Genomic DNA, 21,781 nt, shown 5'->3' with positions numbered 1-21,781 from the left:
GAAAATAAATAAATAAAATAACATTGTTGCTCTGGTATGAACTTAATATACTGTGGTTAAACATAGGTAATGATATATGGCTTCAGATTTATGATATAGGCATGCATACTTGTGCAGTCATGTAATCACAATAAGTCAAGTACACAGTGGTACACAACAACATTGTTGCTCTGGTATGAACTTGATATACTGTGGTTAAATATAGGTAATGATACAGGGTTTCCAAATGAATGTGTTAACATGAATAGATTGGATACTTATTAACACAATTAACACGCTGGTTACCCTTGCAGAAACTAAAGTCAGAAGATGAATGGCAAAGTGAACCTACAAGAAGCAAAATTGCTTGAGAATGGGTGTTATCTTTGTAATATGCATTAAAAAATAGGTCATGGACGTGAAGAAAGACATAGGAAGGAAAGTTATGTGATTTTTATCCCCAAAAGTACTCGCATTTTGCTATAGCCTTGTGAGAAAAAAACAATAAGAATAGTTATACAACCAAGTACTAAAGATAATACGAAATGCAGTTAAACTTACGTCATTGATAATATAAATAAACTAGTATTTTTAAAAATTGTTAATTTAAAAATGAAGTAGGGATCTATGCAATAAAAAGTAGTGAAACAAGAGATGAATGATATTATTACAGCATAGCTCGATGGGAAAGTCCCTACTTTGGCATTGAGCAAAATTACAGCTAATGTGCCAAAGTAGGGACTTTCCCATCGAGCTATGCTGTAATACCATCATTCAACTCTCGTTTCACTACTTTTTATTGCTTAGGTCCCCACTTCATTTTTAAATTAACAATTTTGTAAAATATTAGTTTTTTAAATTTTTTGTTGTAGCACAGCTAGCTAGTTACAGCTTATTAAAGTACGTCCTGTGCTAAAATTGGAAGCATATAGGCCCGTAGTAGCGTGCATAGCTTACCTATGCTTTGATTGTAGTGGCAGTGGCGTTCAGATCTATGACCTGCATTCTCAGTACGACAGTCCGCGTTCTATTCACCCCGGCCGGAAGTTGTTCGAACGAACAGGCCCTTTCAGTTGTCTGGAGCTTAGTCTCTACTAACAGGATGAAGTATAATACAAAGTACTATTCAATTAGTCTCGTTGTGATCTGGGTTCGAGACTACTATCCAATCACATGAATCACTCGCTGATCTCGCCATCCGGCACTGAGTGACCGAGTCAGTGTGTTCAGAGGAACAAGCCGTCGAGGATCAGTCTGTCTTCGTCGATTGCAGTCCAGGCTTCGGCAAAAGTCGAAGTGACAACTAATGTTTTACGTGCAACACTTGAAATTATAAGCGCCCCACTCTTTCAGCAGCATAAGCGCTTTCTGAAATAATTTTGTCGTGTCCACAGAATAGTGTTGATACGGATAATTAACGTCTCAGTATGGTTTTGATGTTTGAAGAAGACGACCAACCTAATTGAAGATAAAAGGAAATACAAGGCGCACAGGGCGTACACTTGTCGGAACCCCAAAGGCACATCCCACCGGTGAGTTTGCTGTTGTGGCGTAAAATGGTGACCGTGCACTGCTTCATTTGGGCTCTAGGCTTGCGACTGTGGTCAGGCAGTGAGTGAGGCAGTGAGGCTAAAATTGGAGTTTTTGGCGATTTTTAAAAATTTTATATCCGGCCACCTGTAAGTGTTTTGTTGTACACCCCCTGTATTTAATGCTGTTTTACGTATTATATGGACTAGTACTATTCTGTAAAAGTGATTTTCGCTGCGTAAAATGTCTGTAGGATGATTTTTAAAGGCGGAATTTTGGGCGGCGCACAAACATTCACCACGATCCCTACTTAAACGCTACGACTGTATCATTTGATAATTAATAAATAATGTTTGAGAAAACTACGAGGCTTAAGGCTTTGCACTCACCGGGAATAGAATCCATGTTGTATGAAGAGACAATCGTATAATGGACAGTTGTTTTTGTGGAGGTGATAGAAACGTACAACGATTCTATTTAACGCCAATCAAAACAGTTAGCGCGTGACGCCCACTAAACAAGCGAACTACTGTTCATTTGTGTTTGAAAGTGGGCGACAGCGACTATTTCAATTGGAAGACGAGTGGTTGCTACGCCTGCTTAATAAACAACATGTTTGGAAGTTGCTACTAATCGCTGGAGGTTAGTTTGTGTTGGTTAAAACACTTTGATAGTCTTGTTTCTTTAGTGTTGCATAACTAGGGTACCTTCACTCATGTATGGGATGGGAGAAAGCCTCGCCTGGCAGGCCGAAGAAGGTGCAGTTTCCAGCTGGTAAGTTTGTGTGATGATGCATAGGTCTCCACCTGAAGCCTTTTAGTGCCAGGATTGCCCAGACTAATCACTGATATGGGCCCTGAGAAAACTGCATATATATTCACTGCCAAATTGCATCCCATATACTGAACGCTGATGGAGAGAACAAGCACACCATGCACAAAATGTGCCCTTAGGCTGATAATTGTTGTGTGCATGGTTGTGCTTGCTATTAACTGCTATTATCAAGACACACGATAGTGTGTCATGCAGCCCAAGAAGCCGGTATGCCACACCATGGGTATATTGACTTGACAGGAAGAAAGAAAACGTCATTTTCACACTTCTTGGTGATCCCTTATCCAATTGGAACCAAATTTGCTGCAGAGTTGCCCGCTAGCACTTCTACAGTTTGTATAGCAGAACATTCGGATAATCGATGGCCAGATAATGGAGGGATCACTGTAAATGGGTGATGATAAACATGTGTAGATATCAATGGATATAAGCATACGAATAGAAAACACATATAAAATAAGTAAATATACAAGTTGTGGGTTACTAAAATATATAAGTGACTAGGATCAGTCATTGTTGCTTAGGAGAACTTCGGTGTTCCAAACTGGAAGAATGCTGCAAAAGGAATACAAGCACATAATGTGTAATCATATGTACTACTAACAGTGACTCTTCTGACAATGACTCCACACCAGCATGACATAGTCAACCAACACATGCCACTACAACAGCTTAAGGAGCAGTCAACGAAGGCAGGGTACCACTAGAGTTGGTCCTGGTGTAGGAGCACCTGGCGTACGTTGCATTGAGGTGGTTGTGGTAGGGGACATAGTCGTAGCCAGAGTTGGGGAAGTTACCTTTTCAAAGTAATATATTACATATTACATAGCACTTTCTACACATTGAAATGTATTACAGTTACATATTACTTAAAATAAAATGTAACTTAATAATATTATATTAAGTTACTTGTGAAATGCTTAACACTTCAGCATAAAAATTATATGCATGCAAACAACATGTTTTCACACAGACAGTGGGCATCAATAGCAATACTCTATGTAGTCATGTGGTACACATCAGTCTAATGGACCGGGCAGTGTCTTTAACCCTTAAACGCGCACGCAGGTTTTGAGAAATGCGTGTTTACCAAAATTGGTTTTATATTGAAAGTGGTGAGAGTTTGCTAAACTGAATTAGCCTAACACCTTATATAAACAGAAAGTTTATTCAATAGGCTATCAGGGGAAGTTTAAATAACCACTGTAACAACAGGCGCTCACTTGTTATGAAGCGATGAAGAACAGCGTCTTGACTTTTCGCGATTTCGTATTCCTTCCGGTGGCAGCCATATTTGTAATTGGCTGAGTCACGTGACCCATATATGGCCTGAGGCATAATTGAATGGCGAATCGATCGGCGTTTATTGCAGAACAATAGAATGAACTGGGAAGGAGATACGAGTCTTTTTCCAAAGGTATGTAAACAGTTTTACGTGTTCATTTCGTAAAAAGTTAGTTTCATGGCGAGTTTTGGCCCTGTGTTTCAGTGTAGGGTAAAACCCTACGTATCATTTCATTCGCTATTACATCACGAATTAAATGATGGCAGTTGCGTAGCCATAGGGACAATGGTTCGGAAGTTACAGCGCTTTGTTTACTGCCATGCGTGAGGGCCACTATAATGGCCTTTGCGCGTTTAAGGGTTAATAGGTAAAAGGTTAGGTAATGGATCACTGAATAGTTTAATGGATAGTAAATAGCAGTATAAAAGCCATTTGTAATGCATTACTGGCTTATTGTTACTCATAGTATTACTTGTTAGCTACATTAGCTACATCGCACTTATCGCTACTTATCACTACTCGTTACCCTGTAATATTATTACTTCATTTGTTACTATAGTAACGAATTAATAGTTTCCAAAAGTAACTTAAGTTGGATTATTGCGTTTTGCAGTTATATTACTTTGACTCGCAAATTGTAATATATATTACGTAACGCATTATATTACGTAACACGTTACCCCATCTCTGGTTGTAGCAAAATACCTGGTCTTGCTAGAGGAGGTGGTCCTAGCAGAAGAGGTGGTCATTGCAGAGGACATAGTGACATGGGACCATACCTGGTGATGGAAGAGCATCTGGAGTAATTTTTCTACCTGATGGAATCACAGCGATGATAGATCGCCTTTTTTTGGGGTGAAATGTTGCATCGTGTTGTTCCCAGCTTTGTAGAAACATAGTAACAATTTTCTCACTAAGTATACTTCTACGTACATGCTGAAAACAAAGCCACTAGAGTCTTCTGCTATGATGAAGTCGCTTCTTTCTACTTTACCATCGTGATGCTTACAACCTGAATACTGCTATTTTGTTCTCATAATAATAAAAAAATGGTACAATTTAGGTTCTCATAAAATTTTCTTACCTCACTCCCATAGGCTTTAATACATTTTAAAGGACACTGGATGTTGTGCAATCACAATTATAGACCACCACATTTCTTAACCCTTGTGTGAAAATGGGCTATTGTACATATATGGCTGTATTCCTTGGCTCATGAGCAACATAGTGACATATGGTTGCCAAGGGGTTTAAGCTTATTGTTTACTCTAGGCTTATCTTGAGTCGTGCTTTTTTTTTAATTCCCCCAGGAATTCAGCTGTTAATAGGTTAAATATAGAAGTACTACGTATATGCCATCTTCTAAGTTATATCAACATGTACTGAATATAGGTGGCTTGCTTACCTTGTTCCCAGTTCACTGTTTGTATTTCCAAGTGTTTCTTCCATGCTCGTGTGTAGTGTGACTGTATTTCTAAAATTAATTCCTAACGGACTAACTCAAGGGCTAGCCTACCAGAGGCATAATTTGTCATGGAGGATTTCATACCACCAAAATATGTCTGGTCCATATAGGGTACCCTACTAGAAACCTATGAGTGATCACTGCCTGTACTTTATGGCCAAGTCACCCGTGTGCGAGCATCAAGTTGCCCTGAAGCTGTACCGTAGAAGATGCTACAGTACAGTCCACTTATAACTTCACATGGCCATGCATGTTGCCACACAGCAACATGGGATCTGCCACGTGTGGATGGGAATAACACCATGTGTGGCAGGGAATACTACCACACATAAGCTGTACACCATGCATGGCACATATTTACAAGCGTGTCCTAAAGCTAGAGCAACATCTTCCTTTTTGCAACGTCTTCCAAAGCCCATCTGACTGATAAACACTATAAGCATGTGTTCACTTTTACCTGTTGTTGTTGCTTTTAAGCTGCTATAGAATGACAACTAAGCTTCCAATTCGCCACACCCTCCCTTCTTCAGTGTCATCAACTTAAGGCGTGCTGAGGAGACTTTGAATCATCACGCTGCAGCTCTCTTTTATTGCAAATATTAATATTGTGTTATTGTTATATGCTGTCGCTAGTTAATTAAGCAGTAATCAGAAGTTTCAATGTAGGAAGCTGACCAAACTTGAACAAAATTTTGCACATGAGCTACGCTACTTAATCAGGCTGGTTCAGTATCTCGTGGCTATTGTTGAATTTAGTGTGAAGACTTTATGGCATTGATGTGGGTACTGGTAAGTTCTTGAAGTGGAGTAGTAATTGGTTAAATGTGTCCATGCGTGAACTTTGACTTCAACATATTAAACTACATATGGGAATTGTGTGAATGTGGGATAAATATACTTCTTTAAGTACTCAAGTATATACAAGCAAAAATACTTGAGTATAAGTACAAGTACATTGGGTTAATTAAGAAAGTATTTAAGTAAAGTACTTTCCAACTTGCACTTAAGTGTACTTAAGTATGAGTGCTCGTGCCCATGTCTGTTGCCTTTAATACCATCACTCATCTTTTCTTTCACTATTTTTTATCGCTTGGATCCCTATGTACTTCATTTTTAGTTCAATGCTGATGTGTAGGATTTTCCCACCAAGCTATGTTGTAATATCATTGTTTATCTCTTGTTTCACTACTTTTTATTGCTTGGATCCCTAATTTTTAAATATACTAGTATGTATATGTATATATGTGTATATAAATTCAATATCTATCTTTTTTTTGCAGGAAAGAAGTTGTTCTTAGCATTGCACGCCTTTGCTCAATGTCCATGGCCATTACCAAAACACCTATCTTAGAATGGCTAGCAACTGTTCCACTTCTTCATCAGCTACAGTCATCTGATGGAGCAGTACATGATATTGACCCAGAGAATCCTGATTGGGGGATAAGTGCATTAGATCAAGATAAATTGAACGAGTTTGGAAAATATGTACAGAACAAAAAGTAGGCTACTTAACAAAATTATATTTGTAAATCTGTTTTTACTATATACTAGCTGTGTCTTCACAGTATAAAATTACAAATTATAGAACTTTTACCACAAACTATCATATTCTAGTCTCCTTATTCTTTATTTGTAAACTCTTGCATTGCTGTAGATGCCATATGTGTTACTATTTGTTAACTCAGATAAAAGGTATGAAATAAGGAGTTGAACAGTTTGAAACTTTGAAAAGCATGTAGTGATTTGGCATCTAGTACAATTATGCCATGTACGTTCATAAAGTAAAACAGGATACCTAGCTCACTATAGCCCATAAAAGTATATGAATAATGATATAGTTGTATGGAATGACTGTTTGATTTCAAAGTTAGGATGTTAGAATGAATGCTTGAAGTAGTATGTAACATTAGAAACAAATAATATGTGTTAGTAAGGTACAGAATGTACTTCATTCATTTTTAAAATTCACAGAGTGGTGGCTTCATCTGTTTATGCGTATGTGTACACTTGCTCTAATGCCTGTTTTCTGGTTGTAATAACATGTACACACTTTTGTATCTAATTATTAATCATTTCTTGATACCAAGTCATTTTACTTTATTTCTAACTACGTACAAACGTACGTTTATGCAACCAGCTAAATCAATTGAATGTTAGCCTAGTGAATTGGCAATATGCATAGCTACATACACGTATACTTTTATGATAGAAAGTTATACCCATGGGTGATCAATAGTAAATGATCCTTTTGTGAGTAGATTGTATTCATTGCTCATTTATGTTACATATTGTAGATGCAGTAATTGGCTTGTGTAGTATATTGGACGTACGCATATGTATATCATTTCATGTAGAATGATCAGCAAACTATTTACAGAAGTAAAATGTCATTTGGAAGATGATCCATTGTTATTGCGTTTGCTAGTTTATTTGAGTTCTGAAGATGATGTTGATGTTGTGTTATCACATGCACCAGCACATTACTTTGCTATTCATGTCTCTCAGATATGCCATAAAAACAATGAAAAACTGACCAGAGATGCGGTATGTAATCATAAGTGTTGTATAAATTAACCCCATCACTGTAACTCTATAAATTAACTAATTAATATCTTTGTCCTGCTCCTATATTCCTTTTTGGGTGCACTGCTCTACAGTATAACCAAGTCCAAAAGTGTCTACAGTTTAATCCAATAAATTACAACAAACTTTTATTCAGTAGAATTTTCTGCTAACCGACTGACTGACTGACTGACTGTCTGTCTGTCTGTCTGGCTGACTGACTGACTGACTGACTGACTGACTGACTGACTGATGGACGGACTGGCTGACTGACTGACTGACGCCTTCAGGTCAGTGTAACTCAATGACGGCTAGGCAGGGGCGGATCCAGAGGGGTTCAAAGTGTTCAATGGAACCCCCTTTGAAAGAGCCTCTCTTACTCGAGATACTCTAATAGAGCAGTCAAGATTGAGATACTCTAATAAAGCAGTCACAGTATTCTTAAGAGGAGCAGTGACTGCAGCATACCAGGCTACGTGTGGAGTTATAAATAAGGAAATATATTGATTAAGTTTCCCTTCACTTTATGTATAATAAAAGTGCTAAGACCTATGTATGCTCTGATCACTCTACTTACATCAAATGCAATCTTCTTAGTGTGCGTAACACAAGTGCTGTGCTAAAATTATCCCCTAAACTGTTCCTTGATTACGTTTTTGTACATTAACTTTAAAGCATATATAAAAGGTTATAACAATTTCAGCTACTATTTTTACAGCATACAAGAAGTGGAATCTGTATTACAACAACATAATATGTACATATGTCATGTGCCATACCAATAACATATAGCCTCTATGTATGTATGTACTGCATATATATGTACACACATACATACATATACACATGCATACAGATACATTATGTACATCCATACGTACATGCACATGTACATATGTGAGTGGTTCAAGTAAAATCAAAAGTACATATTATTGCCATATTTCAAATCTTTTTTTTAAATACAGTTACATAATTTAGTCCGTGGTGAATGTCATATCAACATATTATTTTGATAAATTTTATGCATGGTGAAGTCATAATGATGACATCATAATGCAAAATTTTAAGCTGCATTTTTTCAGATTTGTTTAAAAGAAATAATACTTGAATTTTACTTGTGTGACTCACATATGTATTATATATTTGTACAGATTTTGTATTTTGATGTATGTCTATTTTCTAGAGGAAAAAGCTTTGCAATGTTGTTACTAAACTACATGAAAAACTAGATTTAAATGCTAAGCGGTATGGTGTATTTGTTACTTTTGTATGTATATATGTAGTAGTTGTAACATGGGCACGAGTGATTTGCCTGAAATATATGCACAAGCAATAAGGGCACAGTCCGAGTGCGAGTGCGTATATTTCAGACAAATCACAAGTGCCCATGTTACAACTAATATATTCCACTTGGGTGACTCACCTGCAAGTGTACATGGAAATTGCAGGAATGCTTTGCGAGTGTATTTATATGGGACCATGTGAATTTCGATTGTGGATAACGTCGTAAGAGCAATGACAAGGCTCTGCTGAGAGGCCGAACGTAAGTGTATCGTCACGAGCATGTAGATCGCTTCAATTGTGGGTACGCAATTAAACACAGGAAGCCCAAATAGAGCTGAACAGCTAATAATGAAGCTTAAGTGACACTATAAAGTACTTACTATACTAGCCATGAATAAACTAAAGTAGTAAATATGTTTATAGCACTAGTAAATTGAACACCACGCCCAGTCACTACATGCATGTGACATCGTGCCAGGTGTCAAAACAGCAATATAAAGAAGATTCAAGTGCACTAAAGTACTTACTTTACTAGTCATGAATAAACTAAAGTAGTGAGTAATATTGTTAACACTAATGGCCAAATCAATTTAGCGCTACGTCTAGTGTCTGGACATCGCCACGTGACTATACAATCAAAACAGCAATATAAACTAACCTGTGACCTTCTTCATTCAGTAAAACAATGAACTATCTTCTTCCCCAAGTCCATGATCTATGCTTTGGCTCACTTTACAAATTAAAACCTACTATCAATCCTGTGAAGTGTCACTATATTAAAGCAGAGGAGATCACACAGTTTCATCAAAGAAATCAGATGATTTCTGAGAATGCTTGGAATGCATTAATGAGAATAGGAGGTAGTATATACAAGTTATATCTCTCTTAGGAGGGATATAACTTGTATATATAAGTTATATCCCTCTTAGGAGGGATATAACTTGTATATACTACCTCCATTTCTCGTTAATGCATTCCTGAGCACTGATAACAGTGCTATTATACCACTTATACACCTTCTCTTCCCTTTGAAGTGAGGTGTGAAAGTGGTATATATATACGTGTGCGTGTGTGTTTTCACTGTGAGTGCCATACTTATGCTATGGACATTACCAAAAAGCCAGACAATGATTGTAAATGAATATACATTCTTGCTACATTTTATAAATGATTTACATTCTTACTACATTATCTAAACCAAAACTAATGATTTTACAGTGGAAATTTCCTTAACATTTGGTTGTCACGGTGTGGTCCGTATTTGGAAACATGCAGAAATGATTGGTAAATAAGCTATAGCACTAGTTCTCATCTTAGTCCAATGTTTTTCAACTCATAGGATAGCAAGGATAACAAAATGCTCTCTGTCTGAATGGTTAATTGTCATGGCAAAATCCAAGTCATGCATACTAGTTACGTGAGTACTAATCAATCCCCACAATCAATTTCGGCCTTAATGTCTATATATTCACTGCCCAGTTGTAGCCCGGCTAACTGGGCTACATACAAAATGTAGCCCGGGCGGATGCTTTGATCTGGGGTGTGAAAGTGTTGCATATAAATGTACGCAACTCCTCTAATAGTTTGAAAAAATATTTCTTGTCCAGAAATTATAAGACTGCATCTGTTTAGTAGGGATCCCTCCCCCCAAAATGTAGTGCACGCACCAATACGCTGCCTTCAAAGAAATATCATATGTAACAAAAGGCTTCTTTGCAAAAGAGTCTTAGTCTGACTAACATCAAACATAGCATTAAAAATAAGAAAGTCATTACAGAAGCACAAAAGATGGATATGCTAACTTTTACCCTCCAACTACTACTTTATAGATTCTAACTCATTATCCTTTTCCAATTTGATTAAGCAAAACTCTCTTGTTTGGTCACACACTGTCTTCCACAACTCCTTAACTTTTTTCCATGCTTAATTGCAATACTTTCTTAAGACTCTGAAAACTGGAAGTGGAAGTAAAGTTATTCTTGTGTAAGTGGAGGTAAAGTTATTCTTGTAATTGTTTGTTTTCCATGAGAAGCCGCTTGCTCTCAGCAACCAGTAATGATATCTTCTAACAATTCTGGTTTTTGTACGCATGTAGGTTAAGTTAACTCTTCTCTGATTGTGAGAATAAACTCTTGTAGTGGCTAAAAGACATCCAACAACTCTTCAAAAATTTTTTTGTCATCATCTTTCATCCATGTTTGGAGTATTAATGGTTTGTCTTCTTCTGTGGTGACAATACCTACATATCAAGACACACATGCAGCCCAAGAAGCCGGCACGCCACACCATGAGTATATTAACAGGAAGAAAGAAAACACAATTTTCACACCTATGTAGTACTGTGATCCCTTATCTGATTAGAGCCAACTTTGCTACAGAAGTGCCAGCCGGGTAGGGGAGTCTGCATACCAAATTTGAAGAAAATTGCTCCAGAAAGTTCTGAGATACGGTGACCACAATTTCGTTTTAGTTTCTTCATATTTTTTTTCTTCTTCATTTCGCACACTTTGCTAAATCTGCCATAAAACACAAACGCATGCTCTAATCTGGCTGAAATTTGACACACTTAAAGGACGCGTTAAAGTGGATCTCAGTACCAACTTTGGTAGGAATCCGATGAACATTCACGGAGTTATGTCCGATTTTTCACGTAAAATAAGGTTGAAAGCCTGTCACTCCCACAGGGTAAACCCTTTGTAGGAATGAGCTGAAAATTGCTATGTAGATGGAGTAACCATCGTAGGAATGCCTTTTTGTGGTTTGAAAAGAATCGAGATAGCGACCATGGAGATATGACACAAACCCAATCTGTGTCACAATTATGCGATATATTTTTATCATTTAAAAACTATTAGTTTTCACGCCTATCAGGCAAACCACTTAGAGCAATGAGCTGAAAATCGGTATGTCGCTGGAATAATCATCATAGAAAGTCCTTGCAGTAGTACAGAAGAATCGGATTACAAACTACTTAGTTATAATTCGAAAGCGAACTACGTGTAGCAAAAGCAAGATCAAGATACTCTAATAGAACAGTCACCCTAATAGAGCATTCACCTGCCAAGATACTCTAATAGAACAGTCACCATGCAGCTACAGATAAATCGCTCTAGCAATTCAGACCATTATAAGTCACCCTGTAGGGAGATCAGCTTGAAACCAATTCACTCTGTAGAGAGTTAGGCCATAAACAAATCACCTTGTACAGAGTTTAGCTACAAGCAAATAAGTCACCCTGTGGAGAGCTAAGCTAGAAAAAAGTCACCCTGTAGAGAGTTCAGCTAGAAAAATCTGACCCTGTAAAGAGTTCAGCTACAATCAAATTATCCTAGTGATATCAGATAAAAATAATTCACCCTGTAGAAAGATCAACTATAAACAAGCCACCCTGTAGAGAGTTCAGCTACAAACAAACCACCCTAGAAAGTTCGGCCACAAACAAATCACCCTGTAGAGAGTTCAGCTACAAACAAATTACCCTGTATAAGATTCAGTTACAACCAAAATCACCCTGTAGATAGATCAGTTAGAAACAAGTCACCTTGTAGAGAGATCAGCTAGAAACAGGTCACCCTGTAGAGAGATCAGCTTTAAAAAGCCCCAAAGCTGGCCTATACAAACACAAAAAGAAGTGATATCTAATCCAAAACAGCCAAGCTGTAAAAAAAAAAAGAGTGCAGCCCCAAAAAGGCTATGATGAAAAAAGATGTGAAATCCAAGGTAGCGGCCAAGAAATGGCTTTGATGGTTGGCTAATGGCAAAAAAATTTAATAACAACAATTTAGGTGAACTTTGTGCCGAATCCTAGTGAAACTTGGAGGAGGCAACACAAATTTACCTGAGTTGTCGTTATTAAAATTTTTACTGTTAACCTACTATCATAGCCATTTCTTGGCTGCCACCTTGGATTTCACATCTTTTTTCAACATAGCCTTTTTGGGGCCGCACTCTTTTTTACAGCTTGACTGTTTTGGATTAGATAATACTATCTCTAACATTCATCAGTGAAGGACAGGACTATTGTTTGTAGCAGAAGTTGAGGCCCTTGGCTTTGCAGTCACAGTTAAGTCAAAATAGAGATTTGTGGTTACATTACCACCTCCTTCTCCATCCCTATTACTTCTTGTTGTGAAGTTTTTTCATGATTACAACTAATTCTTATTTTCCAATGACTTAGTGATTGCATGCTATTAGAAGAAGGTGAAAGGTTTAGAGCTAGTTAGACATTAAAATATTAGGATATTGTTATGTAACTGATTGTGGCTTTGGAGTAGAGACATTATATTGATGTTGAGCCTATAACAACTTGGGAGTTTGTCCGAGAGAACCCGGGAGAGAGACAGCAGAGGTGGTTAAGTCAAGGAAGCAAGCAGATTACGACCAGGGATATTCTGAACAGTTGTGAACGCGGTTGTGCATACGGAAGGTGGAGCATCCGATAGATTGAACAAAGCCGCCATATTGTTTTCTTAACCCCAGGCTCAGATTCCTTTGTACCAGGTTAAGGGTGCTCTGTACAGGTCCGCGTATGGCTTCTTAGGTTAGCACAGCTGGGGTTTATTAATGGATTCCCATGGTCTACAGTAGTTATCTAATTAGTTTAATGCGTGGCGCGCCCAACTAGAAAATGTCTTTTATGATGAAATAACCTGCCACAAACGAAAAAAGAAGAGCGATATACATGAAGAAAGCGAAGTAAGTGTTGTATCTTCTTCATCGTGGTATAATGAATATAGCGATCCGTAATTGATTGATTATCTTCTGGTTATGCAATTAAGAAACAACAACTGTGGTCATAGAACAGCTGCGGGCGCCTCACTTTCTACATCTTGATACTAAAATTAGAACTAGTTCGTCATTTTAGACCCGATAGGCACGAAAATTTCAGATGGGAAACCATGGTATTTATGCATTAAAAGAGCGTTTGTCATTTTTTGATAGCTCCTCCTGGCGAGGAATGGCGTGGAGGTAAAGAAGACTGATTAGTGCCAGCACAAAAGTGGAAGAAGAGTATCTGATAACTGAGAAGCCAAGGAACAAAAATAGAAATGCACGTTTGTTCGTACAGTTTTCAATAATGTATTTTTAAAGAATCAAGTCTCTAGGGTGTAAACTGTGGGACTAGTTCTAGTTTGAAGTGATAACTCGCCTTCTACAGTGAGTTAAGACATGGGATTTGGACTAAATGTGCAGTAGTGATAACTTATTGCAAATAAAAAGAGTTTAGCGGAATGGTTTAATCCATTCGTAAGTTATAGCTGAAAACACAATTTACAGGAAGCCATATGTGGAACTGCACAGAGCACCCTTAATGGTATCCGAAGAGGTACACTGTAAAAACAAAGGTGTTTCTAAATACCTTTAGGGGTGTTGTATCGCCCATTTTTGTGGGGCTCCCTCAGGGGTGTTTTGTTACACCCATTAGGGTGCTACAAAACTCTCACTAGGGTGTTTGGTAACACTGGATACAAAAACTCTATACCTGTGAAAGGAGGGTATTGGGGGTCAGTCTCACAGGTGCAAGCATGATCATATCTCTAATGTAAAGTCCTCAAAGGAAGCCTAACTATTGAAATGAAATCATAGTGCAATACATATCAAGACTCACGGTAGTGAGTCGCGCGGCCAAGAAACTACAAAATGCACACACATATAAAAGACGTGCGGCCACTACTGTGAGTTATTTACGTATAGGGTCGGTTTCACAATATTAGTCCTGGATTATGCAACATCTCTCAATAGATTTGTATGGCATTACGTGATAAAAAAATCTTTAGGAGTCGTCATCATCATCATTGTCTTGCGACCTCGCTAAAATATGAATAGGCGTATTTACATATATTTCACTTTATTTATCTACCTTATGTTACACCTACCATTACGTTAACCTGTCAATATACCCATGTTTGTGCGGTCCATCTAGCACTGACACTATCTAATTCTGGTTTGCCCATACGCGTATTTTCTTCTAGTCCCTACAATAACTTTTAAAGACACGATGTGGACACAAGTCCCAATGTCTGATAAACAAGTTGTGAAAGCGTGCAGAAACGTAAGTTCCCTAGGATGGCATTTTAAGCAGAAATCTTTTAGATTCTATTTAGTGCCATGCCTCATGCGAGCGTTTATATTCGCCACAGTCTGTATTCGCCAGATGTCTTATAAACAAGGTGTGTAGCTCGGTGTGAAGAGCTGGTTCATAATTGCCAGATGCCTTATAAACAAGGTGTGAAGAACAAAGTCACTAGGAAAGGTGTTTTAAGACTCTTCTAATAGATTAGTCACAAAGGTAAAGTAAATACAAAAGGCAACAAGCCTATAGGGTTACCACCTCTATGTAGCGTGCACCATCGAGCTTGTGATGTGGATTTCATGCACATACCATGGCACTGTGATGGAATGTAGTTTGCCAGTGACTGTGCATGAGCTTCTGTTGTGGCTTTCAAGTTTTGTAACGGATTGCTGGAATGTGGATTGTTGTTTGACAGTGATTGTGTATATGAGTCGGGGTTGTTCCACACAACTTGCACAATTCAAATTTCATGGATATAAGATGGCCGCGAAATCCATGAAATTTCTTGCCTTATGGTAAACATACAACAATGCTATTACAACATGTAACACAACTTTAATCAACATCAAGACATTACTAAAAAAATAGTTTAATACCAGTGACGATTTCTTGGATGTCTGCATAACAACACAAGATTAAGTGAGACCTGTAAAAGAACAAGCAGGCACTGAACTTTACAAATTAAACACACGTGTAACTAACCTGGAACATCAGTCGCAACACCAAAGACACTTGCTTGGATATCTGACAACACAATCAACCTACAAAAATCAACAAGTGGGCATTAAATACAATATGCCTACAATCTGCATACTGGAAAATATCTTTATAAGCACGACATGGGGGGTGCCATCATAACAGTACCCCTGATCCAGAAATAATAAACAACTATGTTCCTTAGTACATACATAGACATACCTGGAAATTCACTACACCCTTGATGTCACTATACAGTCGATCCATGTACAGTTGACAATAGCCCATTTTCACACAAGGGCTAAGGAATGTGGTGGTTAATAATTGTGATTGTGCAACATCCGGTGTCCCTTAAAATGTATTGAAGCCTGTGGGAGTAAGGTAAGAAATCTTCACGGGAGCCTAAACTGTACCGTTTATTCTTATTATGAGAACGAAATTGTAATCTTCAGGTTGCTAGCATCACGATGGTATGTAGTTTGTGAAGATTCGCTGTGTTATAAAGCAGAAAGAAGCGACTTTAGCATGGCAGAAGACTCTAGTGACTTTTGTTTTCAGCATCTAGAAAGTCTACTTAGTGAGATAAACCTTGTTACTACGTTTCTACAAGGCTGGGAACAACGCTATGCAAAATTTTATCGCAGAAATAGGCGATCTTTCATCGCTGTGATTCTATCAATACTAGGAGATTATTTCACCCGTTACAGTAGGTTTAGTGGCCATGTTTTGTTGCCTAACGATCCTCTATACTTGTAAGAGTAAAAATACCTCACTTTAGGAAAGATGTAGCCTTTAAATCTTAAGATATCACTGCCATTTGACACAAGATCGCTGATTTCTTGATCACAACACAGTGTATCATTCCAATTTTCACGTCATTGTTGTAGTATAGTGGCTGCTATAAAAGTACGTTCTTATAATAAGAATAAACGGTATGGTTTGGGCTCCCATGAAGTGTAAAGACCTTAGTCCCATAGGTTTCAATACATTTTAAGGCCTCCCAAAGGACACCGGATGTTGCACAATGTGTAATAAATTAGTATTCATTACCATACCGTGAATACTTTAGCTTGCGTGAAAATGGACTATTGAGAGCTATAAAAGGAACACACAAGATAATACAATTCCTTTGTATGTAAATTTACCTGAAATTCATGACTTCCTGGTCCCAAGTTATGTATGTACCATGACGACATCTAACTGCTACTGCATACTATGACCAGTTTACCTGTAAAAACCAACAGGCGGGCATTAAATACAACACACCCAAAATATATGTAACTTTTTACACAAATAACACATTTGAGGATTCACAAGTTGGCCCAGCAGTGACCTTACTGTACAGTGCACAGGTTTCACTGTACATAAATTTAGTTATTTAGACTAGTATGCAGTGTGAATGAGTATTTTTTTGTACAATTAAGCAACATGTACATTACCTTACTTCTTCCACCTACAGTTCCAGGACTTCTAAATTGGCAGTGACTAGAGTGACAATACTAAAAGCTGTTTGGTCTGTACGAGTACACCTTGTTGACAATCCATCCATGAGCCGGATACTACTGGTATTTGCTGCTACTCAAGTTGGTACCATCACAGAAGTTTTCAGCTTGGTCTCAGAGAATGTGCACTAGTCAGTGCAGACGTCTGACAGTCTAAAAACCAATCGCATACACACAGTTAATCAGTGTGAGGCGATGTGGCACTTTATACACTAGCCTCATCTTTCTTCACTCCTCCTTTCGTTACTGAACCTCCACTCCTCTTTTCGTTACTGAACCTCCACGAAGAGCTGAGTGCATCAGTATTCTCGATGACTCTTAATATCCATTCAACTTCTTCAAGTGGTGTACGTATTTTAGTTTCAAATCAGTTAAAGTACGCTTCACTACTCCAGTTACAATATGACAAATGTTTATCATTCGCATTTCCCTCTCAAGACATGGACTGCCATCAACAATTAATATAAACCGCGTATCACGTGTGTTCACTTGAGGTGTTACAGGGACTTTCCAAGAGATTTCCCCTAAATAGGTGACGTGATCATTGTCAGTCGGGTGGAACTTGTGGCTCTACAATGTGGTACGCGTACTTTAAGTATTTTAGTGTTTAATTATTATTCATACTTCCCTCTCAAGACATGGACTGCCATCAATAATAATAATAATATAAATCGCGCATCACATGTGTTCACTTTTCACTTGAGGTGTTACTGTTCAGGGACTTTCCAAGAGATATCCCCTAAATAGGTCACGTGATAATCAGTCAGTTTATTTCCATTAATGCACAATGGAGCTTGTGTTGTGGCTTTCATTAATCAATCATTATGCACATACCATGGTGCAACAAAGTTTGCGTAACAGAGTGGTTCGTGGTTTGCCGGTGACTGTGTATATGAGATGGGGTCGTTCCACACAGCTTGCACAATATTCAAATTTCGTGGATGTCTGCATGATGGCACAAGATTAAGTGAGACCTGTAAAAGAACAAGCAGGCACTGAACTTAACCTTAAATTAAACACACATACGACTTGCCTGGAACATCGGTCGCAACACCAAAGACACTTGCTTGGATATCCTCATGGCTTAACTATGGAGTGACATGTGTAATTAATGGGATGTACAACACAATTTTCTTTTCTGCAAGAACTTTTTAATACCAAGTAAGGGCACTACCAGCTCACCTACAAGAGCATTTCACAAGAGATGTGGTATTAACTTGTTTACATCTAGTAAAACCAATAATATTATGTGGTGTATGTGTGTGAACATGCGTGTATAGTGTTTGCACATTTTGTGTGTGTCTTGTGCTTGTATATGATGTAAGCGTGTGTTTGTATGTAGTGAAATAAAAATAATAGCATGATGTTTGTGATCTCCTTCATAACCCTCAGCAAAGCATCTTGCTCTACAAGTGGCAAACCAAGTTAATAAGTTGTCCTCAGGACACTACAGCCACTATGGCAGTGTGACCATAGCATATTTTATTCATTGATAAGTACAGAAAGATTGATATACTCCAATAGAACAGTCAGGAAATAAAATACTCTAATAGAACAGTCATTGAACAATATAGCTGAATATTTACATTTTCTGTCTGAAAACACTCCCAGATCCCAGATGCAATCTCAGAGTCGCTATTTCAAGATGAGGGCATTCCCCAAGATCACCTAGAAGAGCATGCTTTGCAAATAAGTGCTTTACACACATCTTTGGTAACCCTGACTGTAGCCATTACTGGCCTGACCAGTAATTTCCACTGGCCCTTGTTCTAATAAAAATTAACCATTACTACAGGATTGTATGTTATACACCTATCAGCAGATTTGCGTTTGGTTGCAACACCTCTACAAGCCAGAATTCATCATACACCCCCCATAGCTTGAACATTGGATCTGTAAATTATATAACTGACAAAAAATAGTGATATCCCCCCCAAAAATACCTTTGCTGTAAAAAAAGGTGCGTCCAAGAAACTACAAGTATCTGTAACCCCATGTAAAAACAGATAAGCTGTAGAAATACACTCCATGAAATTAATGGGTAACTGAAAGAGCTGATATCTAAAACGGTCAAGAATCAATAATGTTACTACAACTGACTATGATCACCAAAGAACACCTTGGCTGTAAAACAGGCAAATAAAAGTAACTGGCAACAAAAACAGCTGATATCTGATGCGGCCAAGAATAAAAGTTAAGTTGATACAACTAACTACATTTATTAACTTGCAACATTGAATCTTAATCATTCAACTGTGTTCTATGCATTCACCCTTGCTACATCCTAAATTAATTCTTTGTAACTCTAATTGGCTGGTAATTTGGCCGCCTTTTTCGAGCATCAGATATCAGCAGTTTTGGTTGCCAGCTACTTTTATTTGCCTGTTCTACAGCCAAGGTGTTCTTTGGTGATCATAGTCAGTTGTAGTAACATTATTGATTCTTGGCCGCTGTAGATATCAGCTCTTTCAGTTACCCATTAATTTCATGGAGTGTTTTTCTACAGCTTATCTGTTTTACATGGGGTTACAGATACTTGTAGTTTCTTGGATGCACCTTTTTTTACAGCAAAGGTGTTTTTGGGGGATCACAATTACATTTAATGCTTTACTGTACCTTACTTATAATGGTTACCATTTTGTATTAATAATCTAACAACCAAGCATCACATTTGATTGCGGGTTTTCACTATTTTTGACAAAAACACCCCATGGGCGTGAAGAAACACCCCTAAAGGTGTCATTAGGTGTGGGCGTAGCATAATACCCTATCTAGGGTGTAATTGAACACCGTTGTTTTTACAGTGTACACATAAGATTGTGTTGCTGTGTTTCTCGCTTTGTTTGTTAACAGGGCTTGGCTGTCATCGTCGTTGCTTATCACCAAGCTCCAGCCAACTACATTGCATAGTTTTCCTGCACTCATGAAGAGAATTTGACAGTTGTTTCATTCTAATTTATGTTGTATAGCCACTATGGAGGCGTTCACTATTGAAAGTTTTGTGGAGGAACCAACCCTAAAAGTTGTCAAGTCGTTGAAGAAGGCCGAGTTAGTAGTGGTAGCCCAACATTACAAGCTGGAAATTGGTAGTACAATAAGGAAGAGTGGAATTAAACAGTTAGTTATTGATCATTTAGTGGAAGAGGAAATTGTGTCAGAGGATTAAGTTGAATCACCAGCTGTGCCTACTGGAACAGATCAAAACAGTTTAGAATTGTGGAGACTTGAACTCCAGGATAAGGAAAGATAAAGAGAGAGCCAGCTAAACTTAAGGAGTTAGTTATTTGGGAGAAAGAACTATCTATCCAACTACGAAAAAAGAAGTAGAAGCCCCACATGCTACCACCTTGCGACCTACCAATCCAAACCCAATTTAATATCAGTAAGCACACACGGTTTGTCCCTCTGTTCCAGGAAAAGGAGGTAGACCAATATTTCTTACATTATGAAAAGATTGCCACTAGCTAAGAATTGCCTCATGAGACATGTACACTTTTGCTCCTGGGTGTTTTAACAGGGAAGGCCTGTGAAGTCTATGCCGCACTGTCAGTTAAGCAGGGCTCTCAATATGATGCGGTCAAGAGTACAATACTCAAGGCCTATGAATTAGTGCCAGGCGATTATAGGCAACAGTTTTGGAATAGCGGCAAACAGGACTTATAAACTAATACAGAGTTTGCTAGGGAAAAGAAGTGACCAGTGATTTTGGCAAGCTTCGTGAGTTAATTCTCCTTGAAGAGTTCAAATCTTGTCTACCACCACAGGTGAAGACTTACCTGAAGGTGGACAATTTGTACCAAGCTGCAGTAATGGTGGATGACTATTGCTTAACTCACAAGAGCACATTTGTAAAGGAAGATGAAGGTTCCTGTGCTGTGAAGAATATGCTGATGCAGTTTTACCACCGGCCATCATTAACGATGGGGGTGGCAGGACAACTTATTACTAGCACTTTACAGTGACTTGACAAATATCAGGCTCATGTCAACCTGGAGGACCTCGTCAATACAAACCTAGTGTTCCCATATGCTACTATTGCAAGTGCAGAGGCCATATCATGTCTGAGTGTTGGGAGTTTGAGAGAAGAAGGCCAAGCCAGATGCCATAATTATAGTCCCAGAGGTGAAGAGTAGGAAGACAGTTGCTGGAGGGAGACAATAGATAATTGCTTTATTTCAGAAGGCTATGTGTCAATAAGTGGTGATAATTAGCCAATACCAATTCGTATATTATGGGACAATGGTGCCACGCAATCCCTGTTAGTAGAGAATGTACTACCCTTGTCAGATAATACAGCCATTGGTTCTCAGGTGATAATACAGGGAGTAGGGTTAAGGGTAACACCAGTGCCCCTACACAAGGTACATCTCACATCAGATATAGTCTGTGGCACTGTAGTTGTGGAGTTCATCGTACCCTGCCAATTGAAGGAGTGTCACGGGTAATGACTTGCGTAGCTGGGAGAAATGTGGCACCCAATTTGCATGTGATGAATGATGTGAATTACATGAATAATGAGGGGGAAAGTGAAGATAGCCCAGAAGTTTTCCTAGCTTGTGCTATTACTAGAG

The 21,781-nt window shown here is 38.2% G+C and overlaps 1 protein-coding gene across 1 annotated transcript in view; it reads left to right on the top strand.

Annotated features, from left to right (window-relative positions):
• The window catches only part of LOC136251031 (uncharacterized), an 84,240-nt gene that overhangs the window by 50,104 nt on the left and 12,355 nt on the right, over positions 1-21,781 (top strand). Inside the window, exons 7-9 of the mRNA XM_066043412.1 lie at positions 6,374-6,592; positions 7,448-7,637; positions 8,839-8,900. Of these exons, the coding sequence (XP_065899484.1) occupies positions 6,374-6,592; positions 7,448-7,637; positions 8,839-8,900 (471 nt within the window). The remainder of the gene's footprint in view (positions 1-6,373; positions 6,593-7,447; positions 7,638-8,838; positions 8,901-21,781) is intronic.

This window comes from Dysidea avara, chromosome 3, assembly GCF_963678975.1.
Source record: "Dysidea avara chromosome 3, odDysAvar1.4, whole genome shotgun sequence".
In the NCBI taxonomy this organism is placed as follows: Eukaryota; Metazoa; Porifera; class Demospongiae; order Dictyoceratida; family Dysideidae; genus Dysidea; species Dysidea avara.
The sequence above is the reverse complement of the archived record's forward strand: the minus strand, read 5'-3'. Positions and strand labels throughout refer to the sequence as shown.